Source organism: Triturus cristatus, chromosome 3_1 (assembly GCF_964204655.1).
Source record: "Triturus cristatus chromosome 3_1, aTriCri1.1, whole genome shotgun sequence".
NCBI lineage: Eukaryota > Metazoa > Chordata > Amphibia > Caudata > Salamandridae > Triturus > Triturus cristatus.
In genome coordinates this window covers 553,757,117-553,780,903 of record NC_140583.1, presented here as the reverse complement: position 1 = coordinate 553,780,903, position 23,787 = coordinate 553,757,117, and the positions used below count along the sequence as shown (strand labels likewise).

At 41.9% G+C, this 23,787-nt stretch overlaps 1 protein-coding gene across 1 annotated transcript in view; it reads left to right on the top strand.

The window, feature by feature from the left end:
- The window catches only part of AGBL1 (AGBL carboxypeptidase 1), a 3,971,795-nt gene that overhangs the window by 2,701,475 nt on the left and 1,246,533 nt on the right, over positions 1 to 23,787 (top strand). The window contains exon 21 of the mRNA XM_085644473.1: positions 5,203 to 5,379. Within this exon, the coding sequence (XP_085500599.1) occupies positions 5,203 to 5,379 (177 nt within the window). The remainder of the gene's footprint in view (positions 1 to 5,202; positions 5,380 to 23,787) is intronic.

Sequence of the window (23,787 nt, the reverse complement as noted above, 5' to 3'; positions counted from 1 at the left end):
CATCAATTGTTCTTTTTTCATTTGTCACCCCGAGTGGGACGGGTATGCCCAGACTTGGGTCCCATGCTCTCCATGCCACTGGAGTCAAGCTATCCTTGCTGATGAGTGGTGAAATCCCGAAACCAGTCCTAGGATGCTTGTTTCAGTCCAGGGAGGACCTGGCCTGTCAGTTTGGGCTGGACTGTTCTAATTGGGAGCAGGGTCAAGACTGATTTGCATATGGCTGAGTTCAAACTGTATTGGCATGGGTAGCAAAAAAACAATGGATTTAGGCCCAGATCTCTGTACTGAGGTGAATGTATGACATTGATCTGCATTCTGTCCATCAAGTGTTCTTTTTGCAGTTTTCACCCCGAATGGAATGGGTATGCCCAGACATGGGTCCCATGCTCTCCATGCCACTGTAGTCAAGCTATCCTGGCTGATGAGCTGTGAAACACTGAAACCGGTCCTAGGCTGCTTGTTTCAGTCCAGGGAGGACCTGACGTGGCAGTTCAGGTTGGACTGTTCCAATTGGGAGCAGGGTCAAGACTGATTTGCATATGGCTGGGTTCAAACTGTAATGGCATGGTGAGCAAAAAAACGATGGATTTAGGCCCAGATCTCTGTACTGGGGTGAATGTATGATATTGTTCTGCATTCCGTCCATCAATTGTTCTTTTTGCACCTTTCGTATATTAGGCACCATGCTTTGCAGGCTTACAATAAATACTTTAGGGGTAATAAGTCAGTTAGTTAGAACACTGTGAAACTAAAATGCTCCTGAGTGGGACAAACTAAAGAGCATCGATAAAACCCATTGCTTCAAGAGAGACAAATTATATGGACAACACATCCATGCAAATCATGAGGAAGAGACTGGCCTAAAGTGCACCAAAATGTATATCGTAAGCAACAGGTCTGGGAATGCTAAAGCTTTCTTTTAACAGAGCCCTAAAATTCAACTAAACAATACAAAAATATAATCCTATATTGAAAAACTCTGTTATGAATTTTATGTTTACAGTAGAACATTGCGTGTTCCACTCCAGATGGATACATTCTTGCTAAATAGGGGCATTGCCAATAGCTGAAGTACACAATTGTCAATATATTGAAATGTAAAACTCGTTGTAAACCTCTTTGAATCAGTGGGATTGGCATGTTAGCAACTCTACAGTCATCTAAACGTAAACATCTGAACTAAATATGAACTAAAAGGCAACTTTTACCTCACTCCATTAAGCCTACACTGAAGTTATTCTTCAGAGAAACAAGCAAAAACATGTAAATCAGGTTAGGTTTTAAAAAATTGCTGAAATTATTATTTAGAAAACTGGAAATTACCCATAAACTATGGATAATAACCTGAGTATGATGAATGCTAAAAAAACGGCAATATGTGTTACTAATAAAATTACGCATTAATGTACAAAAATACGAATCCAATGATTTGTCACAGACCAAATACATGGAGGTTTCTTGCTGGATTTAGGTTTGCAGAAGCGAAATCAGTATTTGTTCATGAGTTGATTTTTATTTTGATTGCTAAAACAATGACAAATTGATACATTTGTACAGTTACTGATACATCTTTATAAACGTTGTATTCATTTTTTTTTAAGTTATTCAATCTTATTTAAAAATATGCTTTTCATAGTCTTTATTAAGGATCATTTGTATCCTGTAAAAAGGAGAACTTCTAGTAAATTTCACTTGTTCGGCATATGATATTTGCACAGTGAAATTACAAATTTGACATGCCACACAAGGGGTCCCTTGTCACTCTGTAGCCTTATCGTGAAACTCATCTCTTTGTGTGTTTTTAGGTTTGTTGTGAGCCAGGGCCTTTTGATTTTAGTAATTTTACAAAAATAATATAATTACTTATAGGAGTTTTCAGCCAGCCGTCTTCATCAATTGGTCTGCGGTGGTGTCATTCACTTTTTTCTACCACTCACTACAGCATACAGTAAACAGCAATGGGCCAGCAAACTTCGGTCATTGAACAACTGCACTATGTGTGACAGAATTGAGCTCTTTTATATGAAACATATCCGCACACTAAGGGGCAGATTTACAAGCCCATTGCGCCACTTTTGCGTCACTTTTAAAATGGGAAAAGTGACGCAAAAGTGGCGCAAGGGGCTTGTAAATCTGCCCCTAAGTTCCCTTAAGTGCCAGGTACTGCTACGGCAAGGGGAGCTTTTTAAGACCAAAGAACTATATTTGCTTTTTTTGCACTTTTTTTATCATATTAGTCAAAGTCAAAAGGCCCGGAAGCTCCCAAAAAATGTTTCATGAAAACCATGTCAAAAAAACGTGTATTAAAAATACCAAGATACCTTGTCCGACAACATAACCCAATTGGTATATTAATATTGCATGGAGGGAATGCAGACAAGTGGCAAATGCACTAAAGTTCAAAATATGACATAAACTGGTTAAACCATGGGATGACCTGAGTGAGTTTTCCTTCACCACAAAGTCTACCTTTATCGTCACTCCTTTAAATATTGCAAAGCAAGGCATCCTTCTATTTCTGTTTCTTTTAAATATGAACATCGTGTAGGCCAGTGGTTCCCAAACTTTTGACTCCAGAGGACCCCCATTGAGTCACCACTGGAAGCCGGGGACCCCCAAGCAATATGTAGGATTTAAATTTCAAACATTAAAACAGTAATTCGGAAAAAATAAACACATGTGCGCACAGAAAACAAATAATTGAATTACTAAGGATTTTAGGGGCATATTTACCAGCCTCTATCACCATGGGAACAACACTTTTTGCAACATTCCTGTGGCGATAGGGGCTTCGCCTTATTTACAAGGCAGCGTTAAGCCACTTAGGGCCAGATGTGCGACCTGTCAATTAGCGAGTCACAAATTGCTTCGCATTTGCGACTCGCTAATTGGAATGCACAACAGTGTCTCAGACACTGTTTGTGATTCCTAATGGGGTCACAAATTGCATGCCTCATTAATATTAATGAAGCAGGCACAATTTGCAACCCCTTTAGGACTGGCTAGCATTCACAGGGATGGTGGCCTGCTGGGGTCAGCAGACCACCATGTCTGTGACTGCTTTTTTAATTAAGCAGTTTTTTTTTCAAATGTAGCCCGTTTTCCTTAAAGAAAAACTGGATGCATTTAAAAAAAAGAAAAATGAAACTTTTCTGTTTCATTTTATTTAGGGCAGCTCTTAAAAAATATTTTCCCACATACTCAAAAAGGGAAAGGGGTCCCCTGGAGACCCCTTCCCCTTTCCGAGTGGTTTACCACCTACTTGATGTAGGTGGTAGACTGCAAGTGTTTTGCGACCACAAATGCGGCCACAAAACATCAGTACATAGCATATCGAGTCGCTATTAGGAAGGAACGCCCCTTCCTAATAGCGAGAGTCAAAAATGCTATTTTGAGAGCACTGACTCGCAGAATAGCATTTGTACATGCTATAACCCTTTTTTGCAGCCACAAACGTAAGGATCTCCCGTTTGCGGCCGCAAAAAGGTCATACATCTGGCCCATTACTTGGCTTAACAGTGCCTTGTAAATAAGACCCCCTTTCACCCAATGCTTCGAGTAAAAGGGGTGGGCAGTGGGTGTTGCGGTGGGCATTCCTCCGCAACACCCATTGATTTTGACACTGCCCCCTATTTACAAAGGCAGCTTAAATGGGAGGCAGAGCCAAAATTAAGACCAGGGAAAACCTGGTCTTAACTTGGCGAAACAAGGAGAAATGCTTTATTTCTTCTCGTTTATGCAAAACGCCTTTGATTGTTTATGTTCAGGAAGGTGACCGTTCCTGCACTTAAATAATCTTTAAAAAAAATTACATTTTGTAACTTCCATGTGCGCTGCATTAAGCAGCACACATAGAAGTGATGAAACAGAATTTCAAGATTGTTTATGTGCAGGAAGGGGGCCCTTCCTGTACATAAACAATCTTCCCCTGCATGCAGACACCCTTGCACTATGGTGCAAGGGTGCCTGCATTGGCGCTACACTGTTAAGCGTAGCTCCAACGCAGGGGAAACACAGGGCTACACCATATTCTTGTAAATATGGTGCAACCCAGCGTTTCTGAAGTGGCGGACCTTACTATGCACCAGGATACGACCATCTTTTTGGGGGTTCTTCAATGATTCCCCCACTTATCACCCTCTAACACTGCCTGTATCTCTCCATAGCCCCTCTGTCACATGTATTTTATTTTTTATAGCATCTCTCATACCATTGTAGGATGTCAGAGCACTTTACATCACACACACATATAGAGACAGTGACTCATACATGTAAATCAGTGTATAGAAAATCTTACATAAGTCAAAGGGGACTACAAGGTGTAGAATTCCCATGTCATTCATATTTGTAGGCATTTTTAAAGAGTGCTTAGTCTGGAGAAGCACAAACTCAGAATTCAGAACATAACACAGTGGTTAGCGTTGACTTTAACAATATAAATGTATTTCCACCTAAATAAACCGTTTTAGCAGCATCAGGATAATGAAAGACTGTGAAAAAACATAAGTCACTAACTTGTACCTTGCAGTTTGCAAGCAGCTCTTTGATGACAGTTTATAGGTCACTGTGCTAGATTACGATTGTCACTTATAAACTGCACAGTAACAAAAGAACCTCTGTGACAAAAAGCAGTAAGCCACTGAACTATGCACATAAAATACTTTTTTTTTTTTAAATGCATGGTACACTTTCTTTGCAGTAGGCATATTAACCCTCTGTGCAACATTAGATAAGTCAAAGCTGCCACTGGACAAAACTCTCATCTCCCTCCAGCAGGTACATTAATCACTGGTGTTATCTTGACACTTTTATTGTTGTTTGAAAACTGCTAATTGTACAAGATACTTTGCAATGCTTTTAAAACTGCTTCCTGCAGACCCCCTCGGAATGTATCACGGACCACTGGGGGTCCGCGGACCACAGTTTGGGAAACACTGGTGTAGGCTATTATAATATTATTTCGTGTCAAAAAACGCTGGTGTATGTGCGCCCTGAAATAAAATAGAGCATTACATAACATGTATATTTAGGAGTTGACTATTATTTGCTAGCATTGTCGCAATCCCTGTTCCAAACATTGCAGCCGTGTCCTTCAGCCCAACATATCGCGTCTGTTATCCTCAGATTACTAGTGCGCTTTATGACAGGTACATCTCTTTATTTCGTAGTTATTCACTTTTCTTGCTTCTTTTTTTGTAGGCTCTTGCAAAAATTCTAGATAAACTTGCTCCTGCGTTCTGCATGGCTAATAGTAGTTTTCTGGTGGAAAAATCGAGAGCTTCAACTGCCCGGATAGTTGTATGGAGGGAAATCGGTGTTCTGAGAAGCTACACCATGGAGAGTACCTACTGCGGCTGCAACCAGGGTCCTTACAAAGTAAGTACTGCCGCAGTTCCTTATACGTTTGAAGTGACGTTTGTTTGTCATAACTTTGCCCTTATGCATTATAGATAGATACCCGTGCAAACCATCTAAAATAAAGAGGCAATATTTAGGGGTGTGCTCTATTGCAGTTTTCCCGGAAAGAATTTCCACTAATTCCTATGGATTCTACGATTACTATTTGTCGTTCGAGACATTTTCACGTGTGTACAATTGCAAAGATGTTCTCTCCTGAGCTTCGGGTGATTTTCATAAATACTACGAATACTACGCGTGGTTTGAGAGTACTTTGACTTGCCTTTCACGTTAAAATCAAGGCATCGCCATCCCTTATAAAACTGTTTTTAGGAAATAAAGATCACCCATATCCGGCCGTTTTCATCGTCACAAGGAAATATAACTTTACGTAACCCTCTGTAAGATCTGTTTTGCATGGGCATTCGTTGGCTAGAGGTCCATTTTGTGTACATTGTAACTTACTTAGGTCTTCAGGGTATCAGGTTCAGAGAATGTGTTATAAGCTGAAGAGAGGAAGTAGAAGACTGGAGGAGAACTGAGTGTGGAGTAAAGTACATGAGAGGTGGGATGTGTTTAAAAGGTTCTGTTGTGGACATTTAAGCAGTTCATTCTTGTGGACATTTAAGCAGTTCATTTCTACTTTTCAAAGACTCTAAGCACATTGTAGAGGAAGCGGGTCTCATCACGCCCCACCCCCTCACATAGTGTACTCGTTTCATAGGGATGACTTAATCAATAGATACATCGGTATCAGTCCCGGCCGCTATGACTTGCAGGTGAGGGGGGCGGGTGGGAGGTTTGCGGGGGCATTCCCGTGGGGAGTTTTCAGGGGGGTTTAAATAAGATAAAAAAGAAACTTACCTTCCCAGGTCCCACAATCACTGATTCGGCTCCGAAGGCTGTATCAACAGCGGGCGGTCTGTGTACTCTGGTTCACTCTCTGTAGTCTGTGGCCTCGGTCTGTGCAGCGCGCTGCCATTCCCGGGGGTCCTGTTTTCCTGCTCTCCTACTGAACAGGAAGCAGGCAGCCTGCCTCCCTGCCCCTAAGCCAATCACAACACTGCAATGGCAGCGTTGTGATTGGTGGGGACGGCGCCCAGCCGGGCGTCTATGGGGAGGTGATTTTCTCTATGGAGGCTGCATGCAGTCTACAAAAGAAAAGTAAGAGTGCGCATGACTGGTCCCAGAAGGCCGACCAGGCAGGGACCACAGCATTGGCCAAGCCACTCCTCCTCGACCTGCCTGCCCCCAACCAGGCATACCCTCCTGCTTTCTAGCAGTGGGAGAAGCAGGAACATAAAATGGTATTTAAAATACCATTTGATATTTCTGCTTCTCGCATTGAGAGAAAGCAGTGGGGCGATGCTCCTTCGCCCTGATGGAGGAGCCACCCCTGATATGTAGATAATTGTGCATTTCCTGACCAAAGAAGCACAAGCCTTTGAGGGAGTGCACTGGGTCAAACACGTGAACTCAGGTCACAAACTTACCCCTACACTGGATTCATTATGTAACTGAGATAAAACATCTTAACTGATTCAGCACCTGTACTGCCCCCTAATGGGTAATATCCAGTGTCCCTTCTGGGCAGCTGTGGGGCATGGTTGCTTTCACTGTGGTTATTGCTGCCAGCTCTGAGGGTGGACTTGCAGACTTCTGGTCATTCAGTTTAGGAGCTATCACAGGGGTTGTTCGGGGCCGCCTGCATTCCTTCCTCATATTGCAGTGAAATTATACCACTGATTACTGATAGAAATGGATGTGCCTTACATCATTACTATGCCATGAAAGAGATGCCCCTCCATCGCAAACCTCTATGTGTCCCTCAATTCGTCTGTAATAACTACCATGGGCAATATCTTAATCTTAAAGTAATTTTGTAGAGAATGTAGATGATCAAATGATTAGAAAAATACAGTGTTTTTGTTTTATACCATTTCACTTTGGACTTATGGGGCAGGTGAACATACATAGCATATTGTGATTCTGAAATAGCGATTTTTACTGAATCGCTATTTTCTAATCGCAAAATGCTATGTATGTAGGAATTGCAAAATATTTTGTGATTCCTCAATATTACCTAATAGCAATTCGGTAAACAGCGAATCGCTATTAGGTTATATGACTCCATTCGTTCTTATGGGCCGAAAAAGCCCATAGGTGCGAATGGTTTTGCATTTGTTAATTTGCAATTACCTAATTGGTAATCGCAAATTAGCGAATAAAAAGCCATGGGTGCCCTGTGGTCAAAGGCCCCCCTTAAGCACCCCCAACATTTAAATAATGCAACATGACATTTTGGAAAACAATTTTTTTTGCATTTTTCTCACATTCTCACATGGTTATCAACTACTTCAAGTTCATGGTAATTAGCGCTTCTTAAATGCACAGTTTGCATTTAGGAAAGGCTTCTTACATGTGCATTAGGTATCCGCAAATTGTGATTCCCTATTTACATTCGCAATTTAGGTAATCGCAAAAAATTGTGATTACCTAAATTGTGAATACAAAGCCTCATACATTATGGGAGGACTTTTTCCGTTCACAAACGGGCCGATTCTGCAACAAGCAAGAGACCCAGAAACAGTGAAACCTGTAGTTTTTGTGCTGCTTTGATCTTTTATGAGGGCTGAGCAGGCGCTTGGAGATGACGGGGGAGAGGTTCTCATCCCAGATCTTTTGGGTCTTCTGTATCAAGAGGCGATGCTGCTTGTTTTAACTTTGGTCTTTGAATTGTTTTGCTAATAGGTGCACTCCTGATGTATGAGAATTGAAATCACTTATCTACTCGAGTCTTTGGGAATAGTGGGGCATATCAACAAGGGCTTTATCTCTGCTTTTTTGGCTTTAAAAGCCAAAAAAGCAGAGATAAAACTAGCACCCTATCAACAACAGGGTGCTAACACGCAAATTTGCATGTTAGCACCCTTTTACTCTACGCTTCCCCTTGCATCTCTAATGAGATGCAAAGGGGGCGTTCCAGAGTAAAATAATAGGAGAAATGTCGCTAAGCGACATTTCTCCTATTATCAAGAATGTCGCTAACCCTGTTAGAGACAAAAAAAGCAGCGCTAACCGCGGTTAACGCTGCTTTTTTACGTCTGCTAATTTTCAGACTTAGCCATGATATCCTATGGAAGGAGGATATCATGGCTAAGTTTGCCTGTCCCTATCAACAAGGTAACGTGTGATTATCGCTGGGTTTCCAGCGATAATCTCACGTTAGCCTGTTAGCGTGTAGATTTTTATCGCTATTGAGATAAGCGTTGCTAATAGCACGCTATCTCAGCGATAAAAATTCACGCTAGCCGGCGATAATTATCCTCACGCTAAGAGCGCTGAGCGATAATTATCGCCGGTTGTTGTTGATATGCCCCAGTATCTTTAAGAGAAAATGGCACCAATCTTACGACACCAGCACAGAAGCACACAATATGGATCCGCTCAAAGCAGCAGCATGTTCACCTATGCAATTCATGCTATTTTCGAAACAACCGTGTGCATAATGCATTCAGTGTGTATAATGCATTATTGTCAGAATACCAGTGTGCATAATGCATTATTTTCAAAATAACAGGGTGAATAATGCATTTCGGACTGATGTTTGCTAAGCCAGCTCATAAAAAGTGCAAGGTATTCATTTCCTTTTGAGTGTCGATTCGTTCCACACAGTGCATTGGAATTAAGTTGCGGTGTATTTCTGAAAACTACACATCGCAAAGTATATTCAGCACAAGGGATTTAAAATGGCATAAGCTGGACAAATCCTACTGATTGGATTGTCTTAGACTGATGGATATATTTGATTGAGGGCAAAGGGGAGTGATCGCATCCAAACCAACCATCCACTGCTGCATGCATTCACCGGAGACGCTCTGCATAAAATGACAGCCTGCACGAACACGCTCTGAAAACACACGTGCATTGCTGAGAGTCACAGATTATCAAAAATAATCAGCACAGAGAAACCATGTGACTCAGACCTAGATAAACGTGGCTTTTCAAATCATATTACAAGTGCGGGGATCACAGTGGGCGCTTTACAGATCTTCTTCAATTCATTGGGTTCAGGTCTGTTAAAGGTTTAAAAAGAAGAACTTTCCAACTCCATAGTACGTATGCCTTCCTATTGAAGTGATCCCCTTACATAATTAAGATGCTATTTAGAGGCCGGCTTCCAAGAGAGGAAGCTTGTATAGCAGACACGGCAAGCTTAACATTATCTAATCCAAATCCAGGAAACTGGTGGGAGGGGCATAAAAGGCTCCAGGCCACAAACTCCGTCGATGTGACATCCTCACATGCAGCGGTCCCGAGTAAAACCACTGTAAAGAGTTGCCTCTAAATCGAAAATCTGGCTTATGAATTTAGTGACATCATGCCAATTTCCAGAAGCAAAGTCATGGCTTGGTGACCTGTACCCTCTTTAGGACCACCTTTGTCATCTACAAGCGATCCCGATGGGCACCCTGCCGTTCTGGCTGACACGCTCACTATCCGTTGTGACTCGCGGCACACCCACTGCCAGGACATACAGACACATCCGGGAGAGATGGACAGACATAGGGCTTACATGCATATCTCAGGGTACCGGGATACAAATTAAGTGACAAAGAATGCGCAAATTGGATTCATTTTCCCAAACACTTAAAATGGAACACACATTAGTTACTGAATTGCTAATAAAGGAGGGGCTAAACCGATATCATGTGTAAAAATTATTCATTTCATTGTACAAAAGATAAAAGATGTTAAATGCAGAGGGCGCAGTGCTCACACGCTCGCTTTTCATGCTCTTTGACAAGATTGGGACGCTGTAAGCAAAAAACTGAGACAATTACAAATACAAGAAGTGAGAGTGTGAATTATTTTGAGTAATCCCCAGTTGAAGAAGAGTTATGTGATCCAGACCTTTCAACCCTCTGGCCTGTAGTCCGCGAGACAAAGTTATTGATATGAGCACCTGCGTTGAAGAACCACTCATGCTCCCAGGACCAGGGGGTCCCTGTATAGGTGCTGTTTAAAAACAATATATTTTATACAAAAGAGATAAAATTGAAATTCAGTTTAGATATTGCTTCTGTCAAAAACGCAGGCTACAAGGAATGGGGTGAACATATTGTTTGTGATGCGGACACTTGCCTCAATGGATTGCATTGTGGAGCGGGGTGATCCGCCCTGTCTTCTCTCACCGAGCATGAAATAAGCGTATGTTTGACTGTTGTTTTCCTTACATTAGTTGTGCTGCTTCTGTTGTTCCTGTGAGTTTTGTTATGCCTACTAACTTTTTTTGCTAACCAAATTGGGTATTTCTAAACATGTTTTCTGTTCATCTTCCTGCTCTCTATAATGAAAATAGATAGACAAGAGAACAGTATGCACTGTTGTATCTGTGTGTTGTGTAGAAGTGCAACATAACTCTGTTTTTAAGATGCATTCCTTGCTACCTACTTATGATCCAGATAGATTTTTCTACAGTTAATGTCCAGTGCTGCTTCATTAATATGATAGGAACCTTTTTTTTATAAACCCTTTAGACTTGCTAAATTTTGTATAGTCAGTTTCATTATGCCTTTATTTAATACAAGGGTTCAAATGGTTCAGTAATGTTCTGTGGATTGTGTGCCTTAGAGTAAATGAATTGTGCTTGTTGGGATTTACCATCTCAAAGATGAAGCCAGAGCAAATATTTCAAACTTGCTTCTCTTTTACAGCCCAGGGGCCCGACGAGCAAACCCATGTGCGCAAGTAGCTTCACCATTGCACATGCAAATGGCTTGATGTACAAGGGCACATTGCTGGTCTGAAGTCAGGAAGAGGGAATGTAAACATTGTTGCCTGTGCAGGGAACAGAGATTATTAGCAGAAATAAAACTGTTCCTCAAGAAAAAGTTAGCAAATATATCAGTACTGTGTCGGCGATTTTTGCATGACTAAATATTCCTGTATATATTTGTTATGCAGCGCGCACACACACATAGCTTAATGGTTCTATACAGACTACCACAACTATAATTTGTAAAGCATAAACCAAATAAAACTTAGGAACATCAATAATGAATAGATAATGAAACTATTCTTTGAACAGCTGTCTTTCGAGGAACCTTGTAGGGCTCAGCAGGCGGTATTGAACACACAAATAAAGCAGAAGGGAATTTCTGCGAGTGGTAAACATACCAAAGAAGACCCACTCGCCAAATGTGACATTTCTAGATTTGGGAAGAAAGAGAAGAGCTTGATGCAAAGAACGTAACGGGTGTCACAGAGAATACATTTAATTCGATCCTAGGAAATCAGGGCTGTTGCTATAAATTACTTCATGGTGACGTCCATAGCTTCAACCCGAGGCCCTGCTGCAAATCAGTTGCCAGAGCAGAATCCTGAGAATGAGGTGATGTTCTGATATCTAAGGGATGGTCTGATCGACCAAGCTTCTGTATTTGGTTTCCAAAGGAGGAGCTGTAAATGGGACAGCCCATTCCCGTAGATCGTGATCACACTCATTTGAAATGTAACCTCCGTGATGGGGAGCATCGCCTTCAGCAATTTCAGCTGAAGAAAACAAACATTGGCTAGTTTTGCAAACTGGGTGTCCAAGGACAAATTTGAGTCTGTATATAACCCAAGAGTGTGCACTGCTACTCTTTTCACTAACAGAGGTGTGAATGCCACGTTCAGAGGCTGGGCCACAATCTTCCAGATCAAAGCATCTGGACAAGTATGACGTAGCAAGATGGAGCTCAGATTTCACAGGACTGAGTTTGAGAAATGTTAGTAAATATCCATTACTAGCTAAGGGAAAGACAAGTGGCTAAGTTGTACAACACACCATCAGACAGCAACCATTTACATCTACCAAAGATTAGTTTGAAGTTGCCAGTGTTATTAAATTGTGCTCTTGCAGGATGGAGAAGTTGTGCAAGGTTGAATATGAAAGAACAGAGGGGCATATTAATAAGGGCCGGCGATAAATATCGCAAAGCGCGCTTAGCGCTTGCATATTTATCGCCGGCTATCTCTGGAATTTGTCGCCCGGTTAGCTTGTTATCAACAAGGCGCATCGCCTCGGTCTTAGCCACAGAATCCACCCCCCATGTTAAGTATGCCTTAGTCAGGAATTTAACAGACGTTAAATTCCTGCGTTAAGGCATACTTAACCCGATTTAAATAATCGCTACCCTTCCTTGTTAATATCGCAAAGCTGCCTTCGAGATATTTTCCCTGGTTGGTTTCACAGCCACGCCTACTTTGCATCTCATTAGCGATGCAAAGTTAGGCGTGCTGGAAATGGGCGCTAAGTCAGCAAAACACGCGATAGCATGTCTTTGCTGATAAGGCGATAAAATTATCGTCGCTTTTCGGACGAAAACGGCCGCAAAAGCGGCGATAATTTTATAGCACTGCATTGTTAATATGCCCCAGAATATTAATCCTTGTGGAATACCACAGCTGCATTCCCGGGCGTCTAAGTGGAATAGGGGCAGAATAAACATTTATTCACCATAGGCCAGGAACAACATAGGTCAAATTAGGTTAATTAAGGACAATGCCTAAGAACTCTCCCGCAGATGGCCTCTTAATGATGATATATCACTATCAAAGGAGAGAGAGAGGAATAGGTAGCTAGTCCGTATCCGCGGGGTTTATATGTGAGATCAAAAAGGACTAGCCTATTTGTGAATTTACATAGACTCAAGACTGTAAGGCAGGGTACAAACCATTTTGTTTGTTCATGAAGCCCTCACCCACCAACTAGGTTGGTGGGTGAGGGCTTCATGAACAAACAAAATGGTTTGTACCCTGCTCTTAATGATGATGTCATTGTCAATGGCATTGTAGGCCGTAACCTATCTGACACAAACTACCAATGACTGTAGGGTTGGGCTAGCAGTCCAGTTCATGATTTAATCAGTCTGTTCCATCTACAGTAAAGAACTAACCAGGATTCGGCACAACTTGCTTCTCAGTGACATACACTGTCTCTACCCTCTCTGCCAAACAACCTTTGTGGCCAAACCGATGATTGTCACTCTCATTAATTTAGAAATTACTCATCAGCTGCCTTGACATTACCGAGTGTGCTGCCAGAGATGCCACAACTTACTCCAGATGCTGGTGAGATGAGATGTAGGAACAGTGCTATGCAAGAGCGTGGGACATGGTGTTGTGGTGATGCAGAAGCAATGAAGGAGAAACGTTTGTGGCAGGGAAAGAAGGTGTTTAATTTGCTAACTATCCCCGGATTTCCCCTGTATCCTACTTATCAGAAGTGAAGCCCTTACCAGAGACACGAGTTCCTAGATAGATACAGTCAAAACAACCTGAATGCCCAGTCTCACTTGGAGAATTTTGATAAAAATAGACAGTCCATCAGGATAGTGTGCCTCTTCAGACATGGCAGGACAAGGATGTGGAAGTATGGATGCCAGGGATCAATCCTCAGCCCTGCTACAGACTCTACTCCTGATTAAGAGATCCCACAAGGCCGCGTGCCTCTTGGCATGTCTTGCAACCTAATCTAGCTTCATGGGAGTCAATCCTTAACCACATTTCGGGCAATCTGGATGAGTTGAAAGATAGCATGAGGATCCAAGAGGTATGCCTAGTAGCCATTGCAGAAAGGGTGGCAGTGCAAAGAGCCAGACATCCAGCTTAATCAAAGTCACTACAGGCAGCTGCCTGGCCATAAATTGAAGGCAGTTGTCTGGCTAGAAAACATTAGCTAGAACACATTAGATCATTATGAAACTTCCTGGACTTCTTCAGGTCATTCAGGTACCAGTCTATGAATGATCGCCTCAGGTTCATTCTTTCTCAAAAGAACGCTAGTTTAAATATCAAACAACAGCTACGTCATTCAATCCCAACCCTTTAATTATTGCATGCCTCTAATATAGTAGCAGGGGGACCGATCAGTAGGCTGTTTATTTTTCTTTAATCGAAAAATGATTAATCTTGGGGCAGGTATTAAAGGATAAGGTAGCTGCACGGTTCAATACGAACTGGGCTTTACAACATGAGTATGGGGAACAGGTAGGGTGGGTTTTAGCACATCAAATATCAGATAGACGATCAAAGAACTTTATACGGGGAGTTAAAGGGAAGGATGGTAGAATGTATACTTATCCAGATGGGCATGCTCAGCAATTTTCTGAATTCTGTCCGGATCTTTCTAACCAGACTGATAAAATCACAGCTTATGCAGATGACATGGCAATCTTTTCCTCCAGCCCTTCGACAGCTCTTTATAACATGATCTATAAAGCTGACAGATCGGAGACATTTTTGGTTATAAGCTGAATATGACCAAAACACAACTACTCCTTAATTTTCAACCTAAATATCCAATACAGGGGGTGTGCCTAATGGCCATTTACTTAGGCATCCATTTAACTTCACAGGTGTCGTAGATTATCAAATTATGTACCTCTTGTAACATCTGTGCAAAAAAACTTAGGACATGGACTAACCTCCCCATATTGATCATCATTTGTTGTAATTTTAAAATTAATCTGCTCCTAAATTTATATTTTATTTCGGGCTATTCCTTTACTGGTTCCAAATTATTTTTTAAACAATTTCATGAAATTATTGGTAGCTTTATTTGGGGATTATTGATGGGCTAGGCGGGAAATCCGGTTTAAAAACTACAGTACAGTACAATCAAGGGGGGCCTTTCGCTCCGATTTTAAACTTTATTTTTGGCCAGCGTTTGCTGGGTGCCTTCGCAGCCTTTTGAATGTCTCAAATCGCGATCCTGCTGATTTCTTTTTCCATTTTGCTCTCATATCAGATTTTAGATTAATGCTATATAGGGATCCCAACTATTTTAAATGTGTTAGATTTAAGGTCATTCGAGACATAGTTACTATTTGGCAAAAGATGTATACTAAATATGTTTTTACCCTTATGCACCCGGATAGACCCCTTTGAGATAATCTAATGTTTCCTGAGATATTTCATGACCAGGTGGGAAGAGCTTGGTCTCAGTATGGTATTAATTGCCTTGGCCATATCTATGATCCTAACGGCTTTTGTATATTCGCTGGGCATCAGGCATCCTTTAATCTTCCACATACTTTCTCTTTCAAGTACTTATAAATTAAAGACTATTTGATAATGGACTGTAAACTTACAACCTTGTTGACTCGCTCAGGTATACTTAACAGCTTACATAAAGTGCCTCATAAATCTCTCATTCCTACGGTATATCTAACACTTGCCCGGTATAAGGTTAATGATATCACTACACTTGCCACCACGTGGACCCAGGCCCGTTCAGACGAAGGTTTACCTTCTGAAATAAGCTCAGCATTAGAGACTATTTATCAATCCATACAATCAATTGATTTGAGATTGCAGCAATTTAAAACAATATGTTTCTTGTACTACACACCTGACAAAATTGCTAAATGGGTTGGGAATTGCTGGGGGGATAAGACTAAATATGGAAAGTGTGGCCTTTTAGCAGCTGATATTCTCCACATGTTTGCTGTCTGCCCTGTGCTTCATGAATTTTGGACAGGGGTGGTACAACTCCCAAGCTCCGGCATCGGTATGGACATACAGCTTACACATATGGAGATCATGTTAGGCCATAGGCCACAGAATGAACGATGGTATTGTGCCGAGGCAACTTCTATCTATTATCATCATCACTGCAAGGCTATGTATGATGTAGATACATACCCATCAATTAATTCCGGTTCCTATTCATATATTGTTTATGTTAATGTATTTCTTTTTTAATCAGTACATGTAATAATGTATACGAGCTATATCAATTGATTCATTGTCAAACCCCAGCCCTATTGAAGTCTGTTATGTAAATGGAAATTCTGTCCTTACTTTTTGTATGACCATTTCTGACGAGAAAAAAAAATGATCACCTCAGAAACAAGGTCACAATGTGACTGTGTTGTTAAGACAGTTCAGTGACGAAGTCTAAGTAGGATTTATTTTTTAGTTCTTTAGGCCCAGTTCTCCCGAATCTTCCTTGCAATAGCAACTCCAACCTGTTTATTTCTGAAACATGTGTCTGCCAAATGAAAGGAAGAATCGAGAGGACTTTTTGTGACAGCAATAAAATTATGCATTGACGTTTCATTTTGTTACATGGTGCAGCCAAATTCTGTGGCATATTTTATATGAGTTAAAAACAAAGGGGCAGATTTACAAGCCCTTTGCGCCTCATTTACGCCGCCGTTGCGTCACTTTTGTGACGCAGCGACGGTGCAAATCCTGGGCCATGGTGCGGGGTAATTGCAACGTGACGCATCTGGGAGATGCATCACGTTGTAAAGCCCTGCGCCAGAAGTAGGCGTTCCTGCGCAGGTGGGGGCGTTCCGTCACAGGAACGCCTCCCATGCTGCGTCAAAACCCTGTGCCTGCCTGAAGCAGGTGTAAGGATTGACGCAGCATTCACAAGATGGGGCCCCCCAGAGCATTGCTGGAGCTGTGTCGCGCTTGAGACGCAACTCCAGCAATGCGCCACTTTTACGGCACAGATGCGTCACGCATCTGTGCCGTTTTTGCCCCATGGTGCGCCGCATTGTAAATGCGGCGCATCCATGGTGGCGGAGCTGTGGTGCACAATAACTGGCGCATCCCTGCTGAAATGCAGGGATGCGCCAGTTATTGTAAATATGCCCATAATTTTATATATTTCAGCAATTAACAAAAAATCTTCATAGCCTTTCTAACGATTTGAAAACTATCCTCAGACTTGTAGTGCAATTCACTCAACTGTTAGCTAGACCAATCAAGATGTACTTTTGTCAGTGTATATGTAAGCAAGTCCCCTTTTTACAATGATACAGATAATTATCAGTTATTCTAAACGGAGGGGCAGATTTACAACTCCCTTGCTCCACTTTTGCGTCACTTTGTTCATGTTAAAAATGACACAAAAGTGGCGCAAGGGGCTTGTAAATCTGCCCCGGAATGTTTTAAACAATGTCAGAAAAGGTTGTGGACGAGAGTTCCATCATTGCCGAAATGTGAATGCGCCGCACTGGTGTCAAATGAGAATTGCAGGTAGCATAGTGGATTAACTTTGCCTGAAGTAAAGAAGGCCCTGAGTAAAGAATATTGCAGTGGGCAAATAGAGGGATATCAATGTATGTCTGATAGGTTCACAATTTATTTGCCTCAAACAAAAATTTGGTGTGGTCAGACACTGTATTTCACCAGCATAGCGGGAGAGAAACTGAGTAAGAAGATGTATTTAATATCACCCTGTAATCCTCGTATCTGGAAGTCCCAGAAGACCTCCGGTTACAGGGAATTGATTACACCAAACCCAATAGCAGCAGTTGTCACCAATACAGAGAAAGGTGAGCTAAATCCTTTTTTAGAAATGTTACAAAGGACTGGAATGGAATAACATTTTCATCTGTGTGACTTATACGAGTAGAGCATTTAGCAGCATGTCTCGATTTTAACAGAGGGCATTGATCATAAATGGATCCTTTTCTAAAATTTCAGTGGATGAAAATCCAGACTAACCACAAAGTCTGTGTTTGTAGAGTTACATTTTGACTTGATATGTTGATTTCGCTCATATAATGAAGCTATGCTTATTTAGACGCTTTTGTTTGAAAGATCTTCATTATTATATTTTTAGCAGTGACCTCCCAGCAAAGGCACTGCCTTCTGGTGCCATTTGTGTTATACAACAGAAACTGTCATTGGAGCCCCCATACTCTGATGGGATTGCTGCTCCATGTACCATCTGTCTGTGGGAAGAAGTAGGGGAAGATACATAGGGGCATATTATCAAGCCCATTATATCTGCTTTAGCAGCCGTTTTCGGCCGAAAAGCGGCAATAATTTCATCGCAGTATTATAAAGGACACGCTAACATGCTTTAGCGCGTGTTTCCTTGTGCTAGCACCCGTTTTACTAACGCCTTGCATCGCATCGCTAATGAGATGCAAAGTAGGCGTTCCTCACATAACTTTCATGGGAATACATCGGTAACGCAGCATCGCGAGATTTACAACGATGCCCCGTACCCGCATAGCGACAATAAAAATCGCGCTAAGCCCCCGTTAACGCTGGAATCTAACGTCTGCAATATTCCTGACTTGACTATATTATCCTATGGGAGGTGGATTGTCAGGCTAAGTGCACCATGTCGTATTAGCAAGGATTTACCTATCGCTGACTTTTAATTGCTGGATTACATGCGATATTCCCGCATTTCCCTGCTATCGCTGGATTCCTTATCGCCTTGGAGATATGCGTTGATAATAACGCTTTATCTCAGCGATTAAATCCAGCGATGGCCAGCGATAAAGAAAAGCGCGCTAAACACGCTTAGCGATAATCATCGCTGTTTGTTGATAATATGCCCCATGGTTCCTTTTAGTAAAGGTGTGTGGAATTGAGTTGTTGAAAGATATACTATGTGCGAAATTCCAACTACAGCTTTCTTTCTGCATTTCTGTTTGTGGGGGCTTGTGTGGCCAAAGTTACCCCACACTTTCCTCTGTCTTCTTTTTCATGGTGCAGAAATTGGGTTATTAGTTGTGCAGAATTTGAGGCCTGTGAAGAAATAGGTCCATAATATTTTCTTTCTGGTATCAAAATCCCCTCTCAGTGTAGCAAAGCAAAGCATCTCAAGGCCTACTAAGAGGTGGTAATATGGACTAGTAATCACCATTCGCAGGCCCATGATAATAGCACTCAATAAATTATATTTTAATCAGTGCTTTTTCTGTGAAAAAAAGAAAAAGGATATTTATCACACACACTTCTAAATACTATGCATTAATGTACAAATATATTCACCAGGAACATGGAAATACCTCTGGTGACATTCTGAAATCACAATTAACCCTAAAAGCACAGTACCCCCCCACCTATAACAGATAGAACATCACATTATGAGGGGTGTCATTTTAAATGAAATAGGCCTATAAACTTTGGGTGGAGCGGCACTTCTGGCTTGTTACATTCTCCCTGCCTGCTCCATGCTAGCAAGGTTTTGGGTCTGCGGTCACTACCCTGCTCCCCAGACAGGGGCACACGGAGAAGGCGAAAGCACGTTATCATTGAGGATGTGCAGTGGTGCTCTGTCCTTTCTTGCCTTCATTTGGGGCCCAGGGATGGTATCCAAGCTCCCAGGAAGATGGGGGCACAGAGACACAGACTGATGTAACCCGTGTAATGTAAGCTCCAGAGTTCCGAGTCTAAAATCAGGGTCAAGCTCAGTCAATCAGGCTAACCTCAAGTAATTCCTAATGCAATGGCTAGAAGACATGTTTTTCTGTGTGCTCACTACATACATTATGAATATAAACTGACTTTTACATTGGTAATCCTCCCTTAGCATTCATTCAAACATTAGCAGAGCACACATATTATTGCTCATTTATACAGTTTTGAACACCTTCTGATTTACTATATGTCAGAGGTTGAGTTGTGGTCACAAGAGAGTTTATGAGTTTATTTACCAAAGGGGGGAGTGAATGACAGTAAAAGCAGAGACGATGAAGGGGCTGGGCGAGTTAATCCAATGAAGAGTTTCAAGAAGCATGTCCACTCCCCCTTGCATTTTTCATCTCCCTGGGGCTTGTCCATCTGCTGGAAAAAAAAAATGCGGAGGCACACCATGCACTCGGCCCGATTTTAGGAAAGTACAAATGGGGAACCATTGCTGGTTTCACAACTCTGCCTCATTTGGTCAATTGTGATGATCCTTGGGTCATTTTGCTCCTTGGGGTGAGCTCCAGCCACGAGGAGTAGCTGTAGCAGACCTCGACTTGGGCCTACTTTGCAGGGAGCTGGTTTCTCTTTCTCCCCGCGCTAGCTTTTTTCCTTTGCTTGGTCTCTGCTGCTCCTCGTCTGTTGTGGCACTGAAGTCCAGGACTTCCCCCAGCTGGTCCTCAGAGGGTGCAAGGGGTCCAGCATCACTGGCCCTGCAGTGACTGACTAGTCCTGGGTAAGCTGTAAGGAGAGTCCCCAGTCATCAACATCAAAAAATACCTTTGCGGTTTTGGTTGGACCATAAAGGTACATAGTATCATCATTGGATTCGTCAAACAGTAGTACCAATGTGCGTCCAAGTTTCAAAACAAAGTCAATATTAAAAAAACAAATACATGATAATACACTCAGATAATATGTCAAGATAATTCATTCCTGAATTATACAAGTTTAAATATGAATGGACATATTGTGCAAATTTGCCATATGTAGGAACCATCTGGGCAAAACATGGCCAATACAATATTTTCTAGGCTGAGACCCCTTAAAACAGTATCAGAGAAACTGCAAATCACACTAAAAACTTCATGGCATTTTGGTTCATCTGACCTAACAGGGCACAATACAGTCATAATATGTTTGTAACAACAGTGAAGTGCATGCTGCATAACAGATTAGTTCGGCCCAGATCCCGAATCAAGCGCCTCACTCAGCCTCAGAGACAAGGCCAAGAAGCAGGAAACAGCATAAGTTACGTGAACATCCAGGAGTAAGTAAGATACAAAAGATTAGTCTTAACCTGGACAAAACTCACAGATTTCAACAAAAGTACCAAAACGATTTTATGATGAACATCATGAAAACCACAAAAATATAAAATGCACAAGATCCTGAGCAGAGACATTATCACATGTGCAGGGTCGTAACTGCACGTTCCCAGTAATGGGCCTAGACAAGATCAGCAACAGATGAAATGGATTAAATCAAAACCTAGTAAGAAGGATCCGATGATGTCCGTTGGCTAAATTAAAATCTTAATTGTTAAAATCTGTGCATGTTCTTGCTCCAAGGGTTTCTCGAGTTCTAGACCCTCTCTCACTGCTTTCCACCATGACAAAAAGTTCTTATCTGTCCAAAGAATATCTGCCTTCAAAATATTTATTGGAGAATCAAACAGAACTGTTCTTTGTCACCTAGCAAAGGTATCCTGTATTTATGCTAGCCGTTTAATTGACCTCCACCCATTAAGCTGCATATAATCCATACGTTTCTTCCAATTAAAGTGATTCTTAGGGCACACCCAAATGGTGAGTGACCTAATCAAGGGACGCAGTTCAATGAGGTCCAACAAGTAAGGCAACCCCTGATCCTCATGAACCATAAGCGAGGAGTAAATACCGGACCTGTCAAAAGGCGTCTACAGAACCCATTCTCCTCTACCTGGAGCTTCTGTCAGTAGATATAACCCATATATCACTGCCATATGGGGCTGCCAAGACCAATTTGGCCTGCTAAATCTTGAAGGTGTCCAGTGGCTTACTACCTATTTTGGAGGAAAACAAAAAGACCCCCCTATAGAACAAGACAGGGATAATCCTATGGATTTTTTATCGAGTCCGAGGAGGATCGATCATCAAAAAACACACCTAGGTATGTGTAAGTCTGGACCTTGATGGAGTTCTCAGTTAATTAGGTCATCAGGGGGCTTGTCCTTCTTTCTGTCTATGTTGTTGCCTTTGCAGTCCAGGTCCAGTGTTCTGCACTCCTTCATGTTCCGCGAATGCAATTTTCATGCCCAGTCTAGCCTGTGGCTGGAGTATACCCCTTTTTTCTGACCCTAAACTGGTTCTGGTCTGTTCTCCCCTCTTCTCTGGGTTTGGCTCCAGCCTGGCTAGTGATAAAAAAGGCTGGCCTCAGGCCTCTTTGTCTGTGCTAATGAAAGTGCATTTTCAGTGCTATCAGGACAGGGCCCAAGCCATCCACTCAGGATGACCCACTACCATCTACGCCCAGACCCTTTAGAGCACTGTCTGACTGAGGTACGCAATACCCAGTGGGAGAGCCATCACCAGCCTATGCAGTTGAAAGTATTAAGAAACTGTAGGTAAGAAAATGCCAACTTCCTGAAAGTGGTATTTCTAAAATAATAATTTAAAATCCGAACCTCCCATTAAAGATGACTTTAAATTACAATTCAAAAGAGTGTAAGAGGTATTTTACTAGCTGCTACCAATCCCAAATTAGCATTTAATAAATTTCACAAAGTAGCCCAATGATTCCTATCGCAGCAGCCAGCCTTGCTACTGTGTAAGTCATTCTAGAGTATATTTCACTGTATCGACATGCTCAACCTCCTTTTCTACATATCCTACTTTTCAATAATATGCACCTTGTTGTTAAGGTCAATAAGGGCTACATGGTGGTGACTTATTAATATTTTAAAGCAAAGTTTAGACCTGTCAAAGGGGGTTATATGTGCAATGAATTTGCTGTCAGGCAAGTGACCTGTGTGCAACTACCATTCTGCACATAACTGTAGTCTTTAATGTGCATCCTTCAGTTGTGCGTGCATGCATGTGCATATGCATTCATGTGAAACAAGCATAATGCCCTTTAACCTAGCTGCATCGCAGCAGCCTTATCTTAAAAGGAAGACACTGGTGGTAAACATGCACAGCCAAACTCTCCAATCAAATTACTGAGAATGAGAATCTGGAGGTGAGCCTCATCCACAATAAAAGTCTAAAAACTGGATGATTCAAAGCAAAACAAATCCACTCATACTAATTGGGTGGAAGCCATTTGCAATACATTTGAATGCTGGTTTTCATTCATTAAATTGGCAGATTCTCTGGATGGGATAGAATGAAAGCTGGGGACCAATTCAAGAAAAGATTTGCAGCTATCAGATGTTCCTCTATCCCACTTTCTCATTGCTTCTTCCAGCTTGTATACTTGTTCTCTCTTTCTTATTATTCTTACAGCAAAAGCACAAGCATATTGTCCTCATAGTCACCCTGATGCAACTCTTTTCTTAGTCACATGATCAATGATGTTCTGTTGGGTAGGCCCACAGGATATCAAGTTTGGATCAACTGTGCATTACTGAAGTGCAGCATTAAAGACAAAGGTGAGGATCATCGGAGTCAGTAAGAGATGGCGCCGTACATAAAGGAGCGCAGGGGCTTCAAAATTGGCCTCATAAAGCTCAGGAACATAGAGCGCCCGATCACCAATAGCGTAGATACTTCGGGGGCGTATCAGCAAGAATCTGAGGATAAAACGTAAAAAAGGAATATAAAGTAACAAGTTATACATGCCCAGTAAAGAACCGCAGGGGGCTACTCGTATCATACTAAGTAAGGAGTACTGAGTATACTAACTACAGCTGTGCTAAGGACTGTGTGGGTCAATAGGAAGTAACTACGGCGTAAAAAACGCCTGGTCATGGAGAGGACTGAAACAGCCTCCGATCACAAAGAGATACGAAAGAAGAGTGAACTATGACCGAATCCAATAGCGGGCTGTACGGGAAGTCAAAGAAGTTCAACCCTGCCTGTGGGAACTTACTAGCTGGTTCGATAATCGAGGTCCATAAAATCCTCGGTCCTGCGGCAACAGCGGAGACGGCGTCGGGGATGCCTTCGCTAACGCAGAAGCCGCAGGTCGTCT